This window comes from Prinia subflava, chromosome 16 (assembly GCF_021018805.1).
Source record: "Prinia subflava isolate CZ2003 ecotype Zambia chromosome 16, Cam_Psub_1.2, whole genome shotgun sequence".
Taxonomy (NCBI): domain Eukaryota; kingdom Metazoa; phylum Chordata; class Aves; order Passeriformes; family Cisticolidae; genus Prinia; species Prinia subflava.
Window position 1 is genome coordinate 8792185 of NC_086262.1, and position 18781 is coordinate 8810965.

An 18781-nucleotide genomic window follows, 5' to 3' on the forward strand; every position below is an offset into this window, starting at 1 on the left:
TACCACGTTGTTAACCATGTGTGCTATGTCTCCAAAGTTCCACATTGTTGCTTCCTCACTTTTCCAGCATTTTCTCTTGCATTGCTCATCCAGGGGCTCAGTGCCAACACTGAGGGATGTTTTTGATATGGACAATATGGAAAACCATCTGCAGGGCAAACAGGCACAGGCTACACGGGAATAACATAGATTACCATCTTCTACAGGTTTATGAAACAACTCTGCTGCTTGGTTTATATGATAACAGTGCTATTTTTAAAGATAAACTTTGCACTGCTTTGACTGAATCAGGAACCAGAACATAATGGTAACTCTGACTTTAAATGTAGGCACATTATGTGTCACCATTTTAATTTAGCTTTTATATTATAATTTTCCTTTTGCTAATGTGGTCCTGAATCCACAAGTTCATGTGCAGGAAACTGCTTTTTCTATACCAGTTGAATTAGAGGTGCTATCCCCTTCCAAAAAGCCCCACATAAATTTTCATGTGTAAGGTCTTTTGAAATCAGTTCAGGAGCCCTGTACCATTGTGTAACAACATAATCTGTATAAACATCACCAGGGGCAGCTCACATTTAAGCAGAACCTAAATCAGAAAGTTTAGTAATTCCATTTTGTGGTAACAAAATATTCTCAGATGAAATCATAGTGTATAACAAAGGAAGGGGGAAAATAAAAAGGGAAAAACCCCAACAAAACCAAACAATACAGTTTAATAAGAAGCAGATTCTGTTTGTTTTAAAAGTACTTAAGGCTGAAAAAACCCTCCTGCTACATCAGAACTGACTCTGAGGCACAGAGTGCCCTCATTTCCCAAAGTCATTGATGTCCTGATTCTACTGCAATTAGCAACTGCTAATGTAGGTGATGAGCAAAAGAGAGCAGGATTTTGGCACAGTACAGTGCAGATTTCGGCACAGTACCCAACCCATCAGCAGCAGGACAAACCAGAAGTGATTAAAAGACAGGAGAAACAGTGAAGGAGAAGGACAAGGTGGGAATGCAAAGTAATGAATACTTTTAGCTCTTCCAAATTTCAGAGAAGGGTCTGAATTCTCTGGAATAGCACTGCTGCTACCCAAGTCCTTCAGTCATCCAGTCCAATGTTCCAATTCTGCACATAACTGCATACCAGTTTGAAAACTTACACTACAAAATTAACCCTTGTTCTTAATTAAGAATTTACACATTTGATATCTGTATGACAAATCACAACAGTAAAGAAAAGGTGTGCTCTAGCAGCAACAGCATTTTTTAAAATGATAAATCTTTCCTTGAGTTCTTTCATAATTGTGAAGGTACTCAATTGCTTGTTCTAACTGGAAAAGGTATTTTTAAGCTCTTTGTTATCCAATCCATGGATATAACACTGGAGCTCATCTAGAACTGTATGATTGATAAATTCCAGTACTAAGGGAAGTTTTTTCTTTCTGCTTAAATACATGAATCAGGTTAACAATACTCTTGTGATGAACTCATTGTTGGTAAAAGTAGAAAACACTTTCTACCATGGATTTTTATTTCAGTTCAGAGACTTCTTCTAAAGGGCTGATAACAAAAACTGTAATTTGCTTAACTAAAGACTGTCATTAATTTGAAAACACGCTAAAAGCCTTTGTTTCTGCTCCCTCTGCCTTCCTCCAATATCCAAACACATTTACCACATTACTTTTCATGGTGCATCTTCAGGCTCTGAACCAAAACTGCTGCACCAGGAACAGAGCAAAGAAAGGAGCAGCTCCTTTCATCAGCTTAAAAATACCCTCTGGAATGTGTTTTATTTACACTAATAAATCATAGATTAGAACTCCCATATAAAAGAATCACAGTAAAAATATACTCTTTCACACTGAGGTCCATTTACCATTTAATTTTTACATTACTGATAATTTGAAGCAGTTCTAGGCTAACTACAAAGCTGGCTTTAACTCAATATAAATGTATCTGTTATTTTATTTACCTCCCCCTCTTTTTTTTTTTAATTGTGGGCTACACTCTCACTGGTGCCAGGTCTCCTTAGTGCCACCAAGAGCCAGGCCATCAGTCTGTATTTAGAGGGAACTTTGAGGGAAGCTGAGGAACCCATATGGCAAAATGTGCCATTATCCCTAATTAAAAATTGATAAGAACTATTTTTTTAAAACATCCAGCTACTGCAAAGAGTGGAAATGGGATGGATATGAAGTATAGAAGCAAGAATCTAAATAAGTAAGAATCTAAATTTATACCCTTGTAATCTGACTACAAGTTATTTTTTCTGTACTTCACAGAAGTGCAGTTAAATCACAGTGAGCTGGTGTGTCTGGCAAGGAGAAAATCCAACCTGACCTATGTCCAGACTGAAATTCTTGGGAACTTTTCACAAGCAGAGGTCTGAACTCACACTGAGCTTTTAGGGGAAATGTCCCCACTGCACCCCCACAATGCTGAAACATCTTTGCGAGGAAATACTTGTGGATAATCCCCGCTGTGTCTGGGGATGGCACAGAACTGGTGCAATAAATAAATAAATACACTGCCCCCTCCGTGGCCAATGTGCACTGGGGATCTCGGGGAGGGAAGCAGAGCCGGGTGATGCAATCCACGGCTGCCAAAAAGGCACCGGGGGAAGCTGGGGCAGGGCAGGGTGGGCTCCAAGGATGGAACTGCAGCACTGGGAGAAGCCTCTGAGCCACCTCTGCCTTCCCTCTGCGTGGCCTGACAGGGCTGAGGACAGAACTCCGGGATGGAAGCACCACAGCAAAGCCCAGCAGGACACCAGGAACTCACCCAGCTCACACACATCACCTTGTGATGGGTCAAAGTTACCTCCGTCTGGTTTTGTGAAATGCTGCACGAGAATCTAGTACTTACTCAAGATTTATATTGACTGTGCTGTAAAATATTACCTTTAACTTCATGTAATACCCTATCAAATGGCATTTAAAAAAAAATAGAAATAAAAATTGAACTTGAAACAGCTTTCTGATCAGGACGTTGTTATATCCATCCCAGTATTATTCAAGAAGGAATGCATTACTTTCTGTTATAGACCACAGACTGTGTAAGGATTTTTTCCAAGTGTTTGAAGCACTGTTACAGTGGATAGCTTTAATGGTTGCACAGAAAAAACCTCTCCAGGCACCAAATGACAAAATTACTGTTGTTTCCACTCATTTGAAGTCAGTGGGTTACAAGGACATGATAAATTGAAAATAATTGAACTAAAATGCCCATAGTGACATTATAATGGCAGTGATGCATTTAAGTTCATTAAGCAAGGAAGTACTGGAAAATATTAACAACACATACAAATCTAAAGTGGATATTTAGTGCAGATTTAATTTTGAGACATATTAAACCACCTTTTCAAGGCCAGAGCCTCTCTTCTATTATTAGTTGGGACTGATTTTTTTTAAAGTAGCTTGGGATATATTAATTTTAAAACATGTATGTGCCATGCAATCAACAGAACAGAAATTGCATCTAGCTCTTCAGAGGAAAAAAAAAAAGCTTTTAATTTATTATTAAAACTACCAGCTACATATGTTACTGCCAGGTAGGATTAAAATAATCCATTAGATAACATTGATACACTGTTCCCCAGTGGTGTCAGAGGAGAAGAAATATTGTCCCTGATGAGATATTGCTGAAAAAGTTCCCAAGCCAGGTGAAAACAACAAAGGGTTTCAGATTCAACTCCAGCTTGGTGCTGGTGTTTGGTTTTTGTTTATTTCCCTGCACAGGCTGAGGGTGACTTGGGCTTCAAAGGGCAGAAAGCTGCCCTGGGGACAGGGGATGCCCTATCTGGGCTCTGAAGCAGTGCCTGTTAATAAAGAATTAATGAATGTTGTTAAGCATCCTTCATTTTGTGTACAGGTCCAAGCTTGCATTAGTTTTTACAGATTGCTTTCTCCCTTTTGAGTTAACAGGAGCTAAACATAAGCTGGATAAAGGTAGAGGAGCAGCAGAGTGGAATGCAAAATGGAAATATGTGTGATGGGAGGAGGAGGGAAGTCCAGAGGAGGGGATTGCTTGGCGGAACCACTCCTCACTAGTGTGGAGAATAATGTTTTAGCAGTTGGGATATTATAGTTTCCTATTACCAAGCCTTTTTGGAACAGCTTGCTCCCCTGCAGTACCAGGCTTTGTGCGAATTCCTCACTTTTGGCATCAGACTGTTTTCACTAAGGTGGGACATTGGATTAAAGTGTTCTGAGTAAATCCGCCTGTTAAATCCCACCCTGTGTGAAATACAAATTCCTCTTCTAAATAACCCAGTCCGTGGTGCTGCTGCAGCAGGGCCTGGCACTAACGTGGTGAAAAAGCAGCACTGAACTTTGTGCTGTTAAACCCTGGGCTGACGCTGTTCCACCACCTGGATGGCTGGAGGCAAAGGGAACAGGCAGGGGATGCAGACAGTGTTTATTTCTGACATTTCACTATGAGTCCCATGAGGTTTTGACCTCCTTAAAATCATCTGGAAGAAAAGCAGGGAGGCACATGTAACCACACAAATCCCAGTCCAGGGATAACTTCCAAGACTCCATATAAGAAGTGGGTCATGACTTCAAAGTGACCTGCTCTGTGTGTTGAAGTAATGGGATTTTTAAAAAGGGCTGAGAGCCAGGACATCAGTCTGTATTTAGAGGGAACTTCGAGAGATGCTGAGAGACCCATATGGAAAAACGAACCATTATCCCTAATAAATATTTGATAAGAACTAAATTTTTAAAACATCCAATTATTGCAAAGAGTGGGAGTGGGCTGAATACACAGCATACAACCAAGAATCTAAATATATAACTTCATAATTTAACCAGGAGTAATTGTTTGTGTACTTTGCAGAAGTTCAGTTAAATCAGAGCGAGCTGGTGTGTCTGGCAAGGAGAAAATCCCACCTGACCCACGAGCAGACTGAAACGCTCCGGGATCGTGAGGCAGCGCTGCTGGCCCGGCCGGGCCCGGCGTGCGGCAGAGCCGGGGTGCGACAGTGCCGGGCTCTCTCCCGGATCTTTTCCTGCCCAGGCGGGCCCGGAGTGCCGCAGTCCCGGGCTCTCCCAGATTTTTTCCTGCCCAGGCGGGCCCGGGGTGCCGCAGTCCCGGGCTCTCTCCGGGGCCTTTTCCCGCTGCCTCCTCCCAAACCCGGCCGAGCGCGGCGCCGCGCACACCCGCCTTCCCCCACCCCCCCCGCGGGGCGCGATGGTTCGGTCCGCCCCCCCCCGGCGGCGCAGTGGTGCGCGCGGCGCCGGCCCCGCCCCGCGCGCGGAGCCGCCATTGCGGGTTGTTTGTGCGGGCGCGCAGCGAGCGCGGGCGGGAGGCGGCGCCGCGGCTCCGCCATGTCCACCCCGGCGCGCCGCCGCCTGATGCGCGACTTCAAGAGGTGAGCGGGGCCCGCACCCACCGCTGCCCCGCGCCTTTGTGCCGGGACCGGGGCTGGCACCGAGCCCCCCCAGCCCGGGGCAGGGGCGCGCCCCGCGGGGAGCGGCGGTGCCGGGGGGAGCGGGGGCACCGCCGGGGGAGCGCGGGGTCCCGCCGGGCAGCGCCGGCTTTGTTCGAGCCGCCTCGCCCGGGCGCCGACGGCTGGGGGCGTGTGAGGATAGGTGTTGGAGCGGTGGCTGCGAGCCGGGGCGGCCCGGGAGTGCCGCGGGGCGCCGGGATGTCGGGCGGGTGCGGGCGCTGAGGGGCCGTGCCCGGCTGGCAGGGCCGGGGCCGTGCGGCCCGGAGCGCGCCCGGTACCCGCAGGCGCAGCTCTGGAATACCTCCGGCGGAATTCAGAAGTGTTCCGGGCTTGGTGGGTCGGAGGGTCTCTCTGAAAATAAGTTTTTTGTGATAGGCACCTGAAAATGAAGCGCATAGGATTAGAGAACCAACGCTTCGTTTGTGTGTAATAAGGACCAAAACTCCCTTTAATGTTTTTATGCGCATGATACTGTGTTTAAAGTTTGCAGTCATGAGGAATCTTGTGTAATATATGCGACCTGCTAAAGGAGCAGCTATTAGTTGCACTCTTTTAAATGTTAATGTCTGAACCACTGACTCTGGAATAAATTATTTCCAGTCTGACACGTAAACACACTTAGAACAGAGTGCGGAAAAGGGTGGGGGGCTCCCTTGTGAGATTTTCAATAAGAGTTCTCCAGCCTGGGTCGCTCAGGAGTAGTTGGAGGTGACTCAGCTTTTATAGTGTCTCTTTTTTTAGCATAGCTGTGTTATACCAGCCCCTGAAAACACATCAGTAAACACTTGACGTCTATTGTAGTTGCTTAACGTGGCTGCACGTAAAGCAACAGCGACAAAAGCCTGATTCGTGAATTTAGAAGCAGTAGGAGGTTTTTGGGAAGTGGAGCCCTCCCCTGCCGTTGTGTGAGTGTTGGTGTTTGTTAAGTGGGTGTTGCTTGATTCCTGTTCAAATCAAAACAGGATATTCAGACTTTTTATTGTGTTTGGTTACACAGATGAACCAGTCATTTTTTTCAGGCTGACTAATTAATCTTTCAAAACTGCAGTGAGATGTGGGGTTTATGCCTTTATATTCCTACCAGGGCTGGTTTAATAATTTTGAAGTAAAGGCTGGAGAGAAGACTCTAAAGTCATGGAAAAATATAACCAAGTAGACAAAGTAAATCAAATCTGTTTGTCATATGTATTGCACCTTGGATATTCCAAAGCTTGTGTAACTTTTTCATGTCAATTTTTGTTTTACTGTGCTCTTTTGTTCTGCAAGTTATATATTTGTTTCTTACATTACTTGTACTTCATACTGAAATAATAGACAGTGTGCTGTGAACTCTGATTCACTTATATTAAATTTAAACTGCTTTTGCATACTGTGATTGTCAGGAGCAATAAAGAGAGAACAGTTCAGCAGATTTCTTACCTCCTCTAATTTGTTTGAACAAACCAAAAGAAAAAAGAGGTTATTTATTTATTTTGCTGATAAGAGGGGAGTACTAATACCACATTTTTCCTGCTGTTTAGGACTTTAAGGATTACTCCTATTTGCAGTCTTTGCCAGATCCTTTCTGTAGTTAGACCCTGTGACAGGTAGGGTGCACATGTGCTTTGAAGTTGATCTAAAAACCAGAGTCATCTCCCAGATGCATTTGTCAGGCCAGTGCCCAGGCACTGCTGCTGGCCTGCAGCCTGGCTGCCACGGAGGAGGCAGCCCTGGTCCTGCTTTCCCTGACCAAAATAGTAGGTGGTTTATGCTGTTGATACTCATCTGTCTGGGCTGTGTATGCTTGAAGAGCAGGGATGTAAACACAGAGTTCAGAGGGGCTCTGAGCAGCTTCTGGGCTGCTCTGTAGGGCAGCACCACTGCTGAGCATCCCTGGCCAAGACATGGTGTTACCCTGGGCTGAGGCAGTACAAGTGCAGGGAGGATTGCCTGGCTGTGCTGCTGACAGCTCTCAATAAATCTGCATTTACACATGGCATTTAGTTAAAATTTGTCCCTTGGTCTGCAGAGCTTTTTGTAGTGACTTGTTTATAAGTGTGCTGTGATATTATCACACCTCGTGGTAGTACTTAAGAGTTGTTTGTGAGACAAGGGCAGTCACTGCATTTTCCTTATTCTTGCTTAACTCTAGAGGCAAAGCAGGTGAGGGGAGCAGGAGCTGTCACTGAGGAGGTTTGATCAGGTGGATTGACTGGAACCCACTGGTGTACATTCTTCAGGGTCTTGTGATCCTTAATATGGAACCAGTGATGGGCAGAGCGGGGTATTTGGATCCTGCCCTTTGGCTGCACTACATATTTCTGGTTCAAGTTTGTGAAGCTTTCAGTAAGTAACATACTTTTCCCTAGTCCTAGGATTAAGGGACTAAAAATAATTTAAAATGTTCCTGTGATTGCTTTAGAGATAAACACATTTGTGAGAGTGGTAAGAGGAAGGAGGAGCACACAGGTTTCCCCTTTGCTCCCTTTTGAAGCAATCAGCTTGTCAGTCAAAGTAGGCTTACACGAAATTTAGCCACTTCTCACGCACGGATCTGGGCATGCAGGAAAAGCTCCCCTGATGCTCACTTGCCCTGAGTCCCAGCAAGAGTGCTCTGTGTGTGTGTCACTGCTGGGATTTCAGCTCTTGGTTGTGGCTGCAGCTTGTTCTCTTCTTCACCATGGCAGCCAGCAGCAATTGCTCTCTCATAGTTCACAGTGTAGCACCATAAATTCCAGCTGTCCATGGTGCTATAAGTTATTCTTGCAGTTAATGCTTTGCTCCCTGAACAGTTTATCAGACCTGTTGTGCCCTTGTGTCTTGGTGTAAAACATGAGAAAATCTTGCTGTGCGTTGCCTTGTGGGTCTGTCTTTCAGAGCGTTGATAATCTGCACGTAATGCTTTGTGTATTTCCTGATCTGGAATGAGAAAATATTTACAAAATGTGGATATTACTGGTAAATTATATCTGCAGGTGGAAGTATTTCATATTTATGACTTGTCGTTCTATGTTTGTAATTCCTAGATTGCAAGAAGATCCTCCTGTGGGTGTCAGTGGTGCACCATCTGAGAATAATATAATGCAATGGAATGCAGTTATATTTGGGTAAGAGGTTTTGGTCACTATGAAATACAGTATCAGAGGGCTAAATATAACAACCTGATGTTTGTTTTCACAGTTATTCTCTTGTTTCATATGTGTAAAGTCAGTAAACTTTAAAAAATGGCCAAGTGTTATGGTAAAAATCTCTTTTCACAGATAACAGAGAAGGATTAGGAAGGAAAAATTTTAAATTTGTTCAGCTTTTTTGTTGAATAAAGCTTGTATGTGGCTTAATAAATACGTTATACTGTCTTATGAAAAAGTAGGATTCCTCTTTAAAGTACATAAGTGCCACATGTTCTCAGCCATTCAATCCAGATGTATTAGTGATTGGATTGAATTCTAGTAGGATCCTAGTACAGGATCTGTCTGGGAAGTTACTTTATGTATCCTGTGGAAGAGGAGGTGGCTTAGTATCCTTTCCTAAAACTGAAGTGCGCTTGTTTGTTCCAATCTAGTCACCTAAAGGCATATGTATTGTTTGGGATGATGATAAAGTAGATATCCCAAATAGCTGAGTGACTGTGGGAAGTGTCTTAGATAAAATAAAGCTTTCAGAGGTTGCCCATGGATGCTTCTCTGAGCATTTAAATTCTTGCTTCTACCCGTGTCTTGAGGAGCATGAGAAAGAAGATACACATTTATTGTGCCTGTGTGGAAGTAGGTAATGATCTCTTTTAACTGGAGTTTCTTTTTAAAACCTTTCAGGCCTGAAGGGACACCTTTTGAAGATGGTAAGTTGCTGACTTTTGTATCCGTTTTCATTGTAATAAATGTTGGCAGTACTAACATTGTTCTGCTTTTGAAAAATAATAGATGCTATTTGTATATAATTTGAAACAAACCAAGTAAGTGGAGTGAGGTTTGTTGGCTATAAAAATACATATCTTGATCTAAGCAGTGTCTTGTCTCGCTGGCTCATGATTGGTTACAAAGCTATGAACCAATGCTTCTATCAAGGGTTTTTCCTACATACACACAAGAGCTTTTAGTGACACTGCCAGGTGTGTTTGCACATCTGTGTAGCTGAGCTCAACAAGAGCTTTTGTCATTTCATCTTTTTGGCTTTTTTTTTTTTTTTTTTTTTTTTTTTTTTTTTTTTTTTTTTTTGATTCATCACTGTTCTTCTAATGAACAGGTGAAAAACCTTGAGTTGTTCTCAATGTAGAGCTCAGTGAAGTTGAGGGAATTCCAAATTTGTACATAAACATGAAAGCTGGTGTGTAATGAATCTCCCTTAGGCATATGAGGAATAATGAGTTTAATAATTATAGTATTATTGCAGTAATTGGCAGCAGATGGGTTTTTCTCTCTGCTGGGTTGGAGGAGTTACAGTAAATTATTCACTGATCCATAGCAGAGGTTTTCAGTGAATCAGTTGTGAGCTTCAAAGGCTGAGATTGCTGATGATGAAATTCCAGTGTTTCTTTGCTGGCACCACAATGCCTTCTTAATGAAACGCCTTAAAGTCACCCCAGTCCATGGACCCAGCTCACTGGGTCATGGAAAAGTGGGATAACATTGGATTTGGCTGCCTTTGCCATGTATACAGTGAGTCTCCAAGCTCCTACCCAACCTCTGCTGCTGGGTTTATTACTCTAAGCAGTAGTTCCATAATCACTTGAAATATGTGAAAATCAATCAGATTCATTGTTGTTTGTTTATATAATGGTGAGGAGATCATTGAGCACATAAATGAATTTGTTGTCTGTTTTCCTGGACGTGTTCTTTTGTTGTTTGTTATCTGATTGTATTATCTTTTGGTTTTTGTGACAGGTACTTTTAAGCTAGTAATAGAATTTTCCGAAGAATATCCAAATAAACCTCCAACTGTTAGGTTTTTATCAAAAATGTTTCATCCAAACGGTGAGTAAACTATCTTAATTCAGCTGTAATACTCACTAAATATTACAGTGTGGTCATGCATTCTCTGAAGCTTCAGAATACTTAGTCTCTCTTCATTTCCATCCCCTAAGCAGAGGTCTAGGACAGCAACTGCTTGATGAAAAATTAAGAATTATGATGCTATTAAGAAGCAGCTATCTGCCTCTTACTAATCAATATGTAGCCTCAGTAGCAAAGCCTGTGAGTATTTTCAAGGAGGCAGTTCTGGCTGCAGATTCCTGCCCCCTTCCATGTAACAGCAGCTGTGTCTGTGCAGCCCTGTCAGAGCTGCAGGGCACTGAGGGAGCCTTGTGTTACCTGTTCCTGCCAGGGGAGTTTCACCCAAGGCCCTGCTTTTGTCTGGTGCCCCATGCCAACCAGGACAAGCTCAGGGAAGAAAATGAGGATGTTCATCGAGGAGGTGTCTGACCCAAGCTCAGTGATGAGGGCAGCTATGAGAGTGCACTGTGCTTCCTCCCCCAGCACTGATAGGTTTTGCTGGGTACACACATGCTGAAAGAGACTCCTGCCTGCTGTTCCTCTGTAGAAATTCTGCCTCACATACTGTGCAGGCCAGTTTGTCTCTGCCATGAGCATTGTAATTTGTTGGGAAGAAGCTGGAGGACAAGGGTAGAAGTTTGAGCAGTGAGTCTTGGGTTCATGTGAACTCCATTAAGGCTGATGGGTATCCAGACAGAAGTAGGATTTCAGGCACTTTTCTGCCTTGGTGCCTCTCATGGTGAGTGTAGGGTGTGTGAGAATGGGGCAGGAGCTGCCACTGCTGAGGGTGTGATGGCTGTGAGTGGTTCCACTCCTGCAGTGAAGCCTTGCTGCCCTCTGGGAGGCCTCTCCTCTCTGACATTGTAGGTCAGTCACACTGGAGGAGCACCAGGTCTGCCTGTTCCTGTGCTATTGCCATTATCTTAAGAGCTTCCTTCTTTTCCCTCTTAGGTGTTCTGTTAATTTCAGTAATAAATCTTCAAAGTATGTGTCAAGCCACAGAAGTTGGTGAGACAAACTGCTGTACTCTTTCCTAAAGCATTAATCTAAGCACAGACTGAATTGGAACAATAACCCTGCCTTGAACAGTGCCATAAATCTGACAGTTTCTAAGTGATACCTGTGTTGTATTTACAGTGTATGCAGATGGCAGCATATGTTTAGATATTCTTCAGAATCGCTGGAGTCCAACATATGATGTTTCATCTATTTTAACTTCAATTCAGGTAACTTTGCATCTGTTTTACCAAATAATTGTGTTATTGTTGGTCTCTATTCCAGAATTCACAGTTCAGTGATGGGGATAGCTGGATATCCGTATCAAGAGGAACTTCAAATCCTAATGAGCTAAGCAGTATTTTTTAGATCAAATAAAGGCAAAGATGCTACATAATTACTTATTCTGAGCTACAAAACTGCCATTACATATTTTTGCACAGGAAAGCAGTTACTAATTTTTGTTCATTTTTAACTCACTTTAACTGTTTTTACTCAGGATATCAGATGAAGCAATTTGCCTCGTATTTGAAACATTTAACTTTACTTTGAAACCCTCAAAGGGACAATATTGCTGAAACACACTACTTGGAATAAGTAAAAACTGCCTGGCACAGTGGAAATGCACAATTCCTTTGCTCCTGTGTGATTGTTCTAATTTTTCAACAGTGATGTTTTGTAGGAAACACCTTAAGCCCCTCTTTAGTCCTGAATGACAGTAGTAATGTAATTACCAAATTATCAGTTTAGCTCCATAGCACTCACCAGCACAAACTGTCTCCGTTTGGTTTGTGAAGCTGCAGGTGTGTGCAGCACTGATGCTTAGGCAGGGTGGAATTTGAAGTTCAGTAATATAATTAGGGGTGCCTAACCATGAGTTTAGGTTTTTTCATTTTTCATTCGGAGGCCATTCTGACTTGTGTCTGCCTCTGAAACACATTTGACTTGAAAGTAAGTTGATTTTTTTCCTGATATAAATGTGTTGGTTTGCCTCACATTATGTTTTCCCCTTTTTCCAGTCTCTGCTTGATGAACCCAATCCAAACAGTCCTGCAAACAGTCAGGCAGCACAACTTTACCAAGAGAACAAACGTGAATATGAGAAAAGAGTTTCAGCTATTGTCGAACAAAGTTGGAATGATTCGTAACAGCTGCTGTGTTATTCTCCATCCTCATAATCATTATGTACAATTTAACTCTCAATAGAAAGGCTACCAGAAATTTCAAGTGCCACAGTTCTATGAATTTGCATAAAAACTCATTGGCAAACAAAATTAAGCCCTCCAGTTTAGGGAAAGCTAAAAGCTTGTGTATCTCAATTAACGTCCTTTTTATTGCATGGTAAGAACTAAGTTATTGCTACATAAATTTGTAATATATCCTGTTTGTATTTTTTTCCAAGTGTATAATGTTGGTGTGGAGTTTTCATGACAGAATATACACGTTTTGTAAATCTGTACTTTTTCAGATATTGAATGCCTTATTTTTGAATTCTTTAGATTTTTAAATTGGAGAAAAGCACTTAAAAAGTTTTTATATATGAATATTTCATGTAAAACTGTTAAATACATAACCTTAGTGCAAGACATTCTGCTCTCACTCTCTTTTTCCAAGGGCTCATTTTTTGTCCATGGCTGTTGATACCCTGCACTTTACAAACATAAAAATTAATCCACAATGCAACTGTCTTCATGGCATGTCTTTGCTTCTGCACCACAGCTTGACTTGATTCTGTGTGTCCTCAGTTGTATGAGGAAGAGACATTTTGGTAGCTGCCAACCACGGATGGGGAAACAGATGTAACTATTTTGCTAAAAGTCCCACCTTAAACCAGCAGCAGAGTTGCAAACATAACCTGGATGACCAGGCTTGGTGATAACATATTCTAGTAAGTTTTATTTTTCTGAAATACTGTATTCTACCAGCCTGGAAAATGTCATCTACATCTATCCTATATTCACATAGTGATACTGTAATATAGTTTTGAATATCTTCTAATAGTTAAAGAAGGTTCCCATTAGTTTCCCTTGGGGGTAGGAAAAATTAATCACCAACAGAAGACAACATTTCTGCAGATTTAATGGAGTTATTCTTTACAGCTCAACTGTATTCCGTGTGGTCAGGTTTCATGTCTATAGCACAGAGGCTCCACATATTCTTAAACTGACAGTTTAAATAACTTTGGCTTTGTTTTTGTAAGTATTGATGTGGTGGTAATTTCTTACTGTATTCTGTAAACCAGGCTAGCTAACTACAGTAAAGAATTGAGCCATTTTTTTCTTCCAGCATTAAAATTGTAACAACTTTGTCATAATTGCAGCCAGCATTACATATATATTAAAATCTCCAAATCCCACACAAAAATACAGCTCAGTGGTGCCTAAAAAGCAATGGAAATTGATTTCATCTAGAAAAGAAAATGTTGTTTATTTGCAGCAGTCATTACTAAAAGTTATTCTCAATGCACTGAAACAAGAATACCAATTTACACCTCACACCTGCTTGTAAAGGTCTGTGATTTCTAGGAGCAGCACTCAAGTTTAGAAATGGCACTCAGCATTCTGTCAGACCAGACTCTGTTAGTAGCTTATGGAGTAAAACTACTCTGCCTTGGGTAAGCATTAGTGTGCAGAGGCTCAAAAAACATCACTGCTGTGTAATAACTTTGCTCTCATTAAGTCAGTTTGCTTTCCTTGAATTGCTGAATTTGTGATTAAGAATTTTTCAGTCTATGATTAATAACAAACTCCAAAGGATCCAATTTGCTTTTGGTTGTGGTGAAGTTATAGTAACACTAGCAAAGTGGTGCTATGTGGCTTAAAACAATATCAATGCAAAGATTTTTTTGTTCATAAATATAATATGGAAAAGCTTCCTTGTTCTAAGAATTAATCTAAACTTTGATGTTTTTTCTTTTAATTTGCCTCCTCTTTCATTATTTTTGTTCCTTTGACATGTGCATGAGCTGAGATTTGCTGTTCATTAGCATTCACATTAATTTGATTATTCCTGAACAGCCAGTTTGGCCCAGTTATAGATTGATGACGCTCAGAACATGTTTTTGTGTCTCTGGGATGTGTGAGAAACAAAATCGAAGCAAAAGGGAGTTTAATTAATGAGGAGCACTGCAAGCTGCTGTGCTGGGACCCACACTGTGTCTGAAGTGTCTAAGAGCATTCTTCGTGGAGGGCAGAACTTGAAGCCTACACTTAGTAAAGTCTGGCTGGAAAATGTCCTGCTGTGCCTCAGAGGTGAGGTGCTGTATCCCAGGGTGTGGTGGGGAGGAGCATTCCCTTGCTCACTGGATTTCCCACTGCTGACTCTGCAGGGAATGTGAGAATGGTGACAATCCAGGCTCCAGGACTGTCACCTGTGGGGGACATTGGTGTAGAGGAACTGGTGGTTCTGAAGGTGGGGTCCTGGAGCAGCTGGGGCTGCATGCTGCATCCCCAGGAGGGGTGGGGGAAAGGGTGACTTCGGGGAGCCCTCCACCAATACACATTAAAAACAATCAGAGCATAGGTTAAAATCTGCTAAAACTTGCTAGGAAACAGATTCATTACCAGGCAGAAGGAAGCAGGCCAGAGGTCACAGTGTAAAGGACACAATTTCCTGCTCAGCCTGGCCGCTGTGAGCTGTCAGTGCTCGCTGGTGCTGCTCAGGGCCAGAGATTCCTCTTGCAGCCTCCACATGCCTGTGTTCAGCATCTCCAGGGGGTTTAGATGTACTGACTGTTCAGACCTGTGTGTTCCTTGCTGCTCCCTGCTCCCACCACCCTCCTTTTGGGACCATCTGCTCCCTGGGCTGAGCTCTGCAGGCTGCCTGAAGCTGTGTGTGGATGCTGAAACAACAGGTCAGGAGGGTGGGTAATGACAGATAAAAGCCCTTTCCCTCTTCGTGCTACAAAGAACAGGAGTGATGACAAAGAAAGGTTCAAGTGCACGGATTCACAAGAGCACTCAGTAATCACAATAAACTTGGTGGCACAGTTACCTTCTTAAATAGTACACTGGGATGCTTGATTTTTAATGTATTAGGAGATGTGATGCCCTAAGCTTGCTAGGACAGTGGGATTAATTAAGGAAGGACTTAATGGGTTCACAGTTTTGAATTTATAGCTTCTCATGGGGCTTTCATTCATTGATATTAAACAGTTCATAATCACTTCCATTGGATTCATATAAAGACTGAAAATCACAGTGGAGATGTCTTTAAATTACTCACCCCAGAGTTTTTGTCCTATATATCCATGTCATTTACCTGATTTTACTGGTGGACAGACTGAGGCATCCACATTTGCACTGTTCTTGTGTCAGTCAGGAAGCCATTGATGGGTCTGTGGGGGTGAACCATTCCTGGGCATTCCCAGCCTGAGTTTCAGGTACAAGAAACACCTTTGCCTTCAGGTTTATCACTCTAACATTATTCATGAAAACACTGCACTGCTCGTGCTGCTTTCTTCAGATCTCAGTTCCCTAAAGATGTCTCATCGAAATGCAGTCCCAAGCCAGAACTACGGGACTTGGATCTTCACAAATGTGATTAACTTCACTAGTGTCAGTCGTCCCATTGGGGTTCTTCACCATAGTACAGATAAATGTGTGTAATTGAAGAATTGAGGCCTTAGGCTGTGAGAAGTGAAGAAATCACAGCTTGAGGTACTGTATCTGCAGCTTCTTTGTGGGAGGTTTTGTATTAATAGTCAATTAATTCAGTGTGTCAAACAAATAAAGCTTTAAATATTTAGAGATTAGGAGGTGCCTAATAAAAAATTTACAGGAAAAAAAGAAGTTTCCCTGATCACTACCGCGGCATTGAGATATTCAGAATAAAATAGGATAGTGTAGACAGTTAAATACCTCATGTTTAACATGTCAAGGGTCTGTGAGAATAACTTTTAACATACATAAAAATCATCAGGAGAGGAAGAGACTTCTCATCCAGCCAGAATTCCCAACCTATGTTTTTATTTGAGTTTTTTTAACTGTCCGTGGAAGCTGTCCCAGGCAAATACTATGCCTTATTTGTTTGGAATTGTTTTCTGGAAGAGGAAAGGTGTAATCAGCAGGCAATCTGCTGTAATGTGTGAGTTGGCAAGGCAGGTTCCCCACCTCTGCTTTGGATGGCGCTCCGTGGTGAGTGGCTGGTTGGACTGTGAGTGAGAAACAGTGACCAGAGACTCTGGGAGAGTGGGCAGCATTTGTGTGAGCAGTGCCAGCTCCAGCACTCTGTTTAATTTGTTTAAGTATTAAAACAATTATCTAACCTCCTCTCCCTGATTTTGTCAATCTTTCTAATGGAAGAGCTACAGCAGAGTACAGAATGTCCGTGTCCTGTGTTGTCACGCTGATAATGGATCACAGACCCTCCTCGGCACACCCATCTTCCTTAGAAGTGTAAACTGGTAAAAACCTTGGATCCAGCCCTGGGCCATATGAACACCATGTAGCCAGAGCAGTGAATGATTTAGGAGGCGTTCTTTTTATTTCATTAAAGTTTTCGGGATAAAACCAGTCCAAAAGTAGAAGACCAGTAATGAAATACGTGTTACTGCAGACAACTGGACAGTTCTGTTGACCATGAACCTTCACAGGTAATCTCTGGAAGTCTCTTCATGTTAATGATGGTGAAAGAGGTGAGAGGAAAAGGAGCTAATTCTAAAAAAAAATTAAATATGTAGAATCAATTAACAAACCCCATTAACAGGATGCTGCTCTGCTTTCGCTGTGTGTTCAAAGGATATGAGTCTCCTACAAAATAATATATCTTGGATTGTGTGTGTGTGGGTACATAGGAGAGGGCTTTTTGAGCTATTATAGAAACTTTAGGTAGTAGTGTTTGAAAATAAATGGGCTTTAGGATTTGAGGAGTTTTTTTGCTTTGCACTGTTGCTGCACCTTGAGTTCATCTCATAGCTCAGCCACCATGAGCAGAAAACAAAAAAATAGGCAGAACTTTTTCAATTTTCTGATAATGACTGTAATTAGCATCACAAGCTGTAGAAATGGTGATATTCCCTAAAGGTTTCTTGTCATTATCCTTTGTTTCTGCACTGAAAGATTTTTAAGACAGGGTATCTTCTGTATTTGGTCCTGTCCCACCAGTGGTAGCATTCAGCCTCTGTGACAGTGTGAATCCATTCTTAATGCTTGTGTCTGCAGTGGTCTGTGTGAAAGCTGTGTCCTGCCAGGAAGCAAACATGCCCCTCTCAAACAGGGGATGTTTTTCAGCATCCAGAATGAACCCTTTTTCATTATGTGGTCAAAGCATGCAGTGTGGGATTTTCTGAGCTGGTGCAAATGTTACTAGAAGAAAGTTTGGTTTAAAGTCCCAGCATGTCAGTGTTTCAGTTAGGAGTTCAGTGAGGTCATAAAACAAACTATTTTTGCCCTTAAAGAAGTGCCAGAACTGGCACACACTACTGCAATAAGCAAGACATGGTTTGATGGCACTGCTAACAGAGTTTGGCTGTAGAGGCTGTTAGTGGTGAAGGTGGGCAAATGTCCCTGCCCAAGCCTCCACCTGTAGCACAGGATATTCAGCCCTCAGCCCCTAGAACTGAAAAGATCTTGTGTTTCTTCCCTTGTTTTTCAGTGTGGGTCATTAACCACCGTGTCTGATGCATTTCTAAGCTGAATAATTTTGACAGCTGCCAATTTGGTACACATACCATGGGCTGAGCTGAGAGCCACCAAGCTGGGGAGGATTCTGGAGCCTGAGCAGAGGCCCTACCTGGCACAGCAACAACCTCTGGCATAAAGGGGGCCCTAAATACGTATATATCTGGGAGCAAGTTTGTCAGAGAAAGGTCACCCCAAGCACCTGAGACCCACAGAGGTTTTTATCCTGGATAAACCTCTGCTTCCAAAAATCAGTGAACACATTCACATTGTTTTCAAAGCCCTGTTGAACTTTTAACTACTCAGTCTCAGCATTAGATTATTAATTACGCTGTTCATTATCATCAGCATTTATTTATTCTGTATTTTTTTTATATTTTCTGGTTTTTTTATATTTCTGTCAATTTTGAAATTGATTTGGGTATGAATAGAAGATTATGGATTCAGGGGCTTGTCTAGAATTCTGCCAGACAACTGCAATGTCCAGTAAATGTAAATATTGTTGTTTTATTACTTCATGTTAGTGCTGTCATGATAGGACTTGAAGGATTTCATTCTGAAATATGATACTTCACACAGGCTGAGGCAAATTGTTTTCAATGACTGACCAAAGTGGGAAGAAGGCAGAAATGCCATCTCCACTGAATTAATTATGAACCACACAGCTCTTGCTATTATCTGTTTACACATTATTGGCCTTGTGATGTGGTGGTGAGAGATTTTCTTTCACTGTCTGGTCCAAACGTACATTAAGT

The 18781-nt window shown here is 42.2% G+C and overlaps 1 protein-coding gene across 1 annotated transcript; it reads left to right on the top strand.

Moving 5' to 3' along the window:
* Positions 1-5224: 5224 nt before the first annotated feature.
* Positions 5225-12992, top strand: UBE2B (ubiquitin conjugating enzyme E2 B). The gene is made up of 6 exons (XM_063413397.1): positions 5225-5365; positions 8449-8529; positions 9235-9260; positions 10303-10392; positions 11548-11636; positions 12426-12992. Exons 1-6 carry the CDS (start codon positions 5322-5324, stop codon positions 12552-12554), a joined length of 459 nt encoding a protein of 152 aa, XP_063269467.1. The 5' UTR covers positions 5225-5321; the 3' UTR covers positions 12555-12992.
* Positions 12993-18781: the final 5789 nt, after the last annotated feature.

Coding starts and splice junctions, on each gene's coding strand:
- UBE2B (XM_063413397.1), top strand. CDS start 5,322: ATGTCCACCCCGGCGCGCCGCCGCCTGATGCGCGACTTCAAGAG. Junction 5,366..8,448: donor CTGATGCGCGACTTCAAGAG/GTGAGCGGGGCC, acceptor TGTAATTCCTAG/ATTGCAAGAAGATCCTCCTG. Junction 9,261..10,302: donor AGGGACACCTTTTGAAGATG/GTAAGTTGCTGA, acceptor TTTTTGTGACAG/GTACTTTTAAGCTAGTAATA.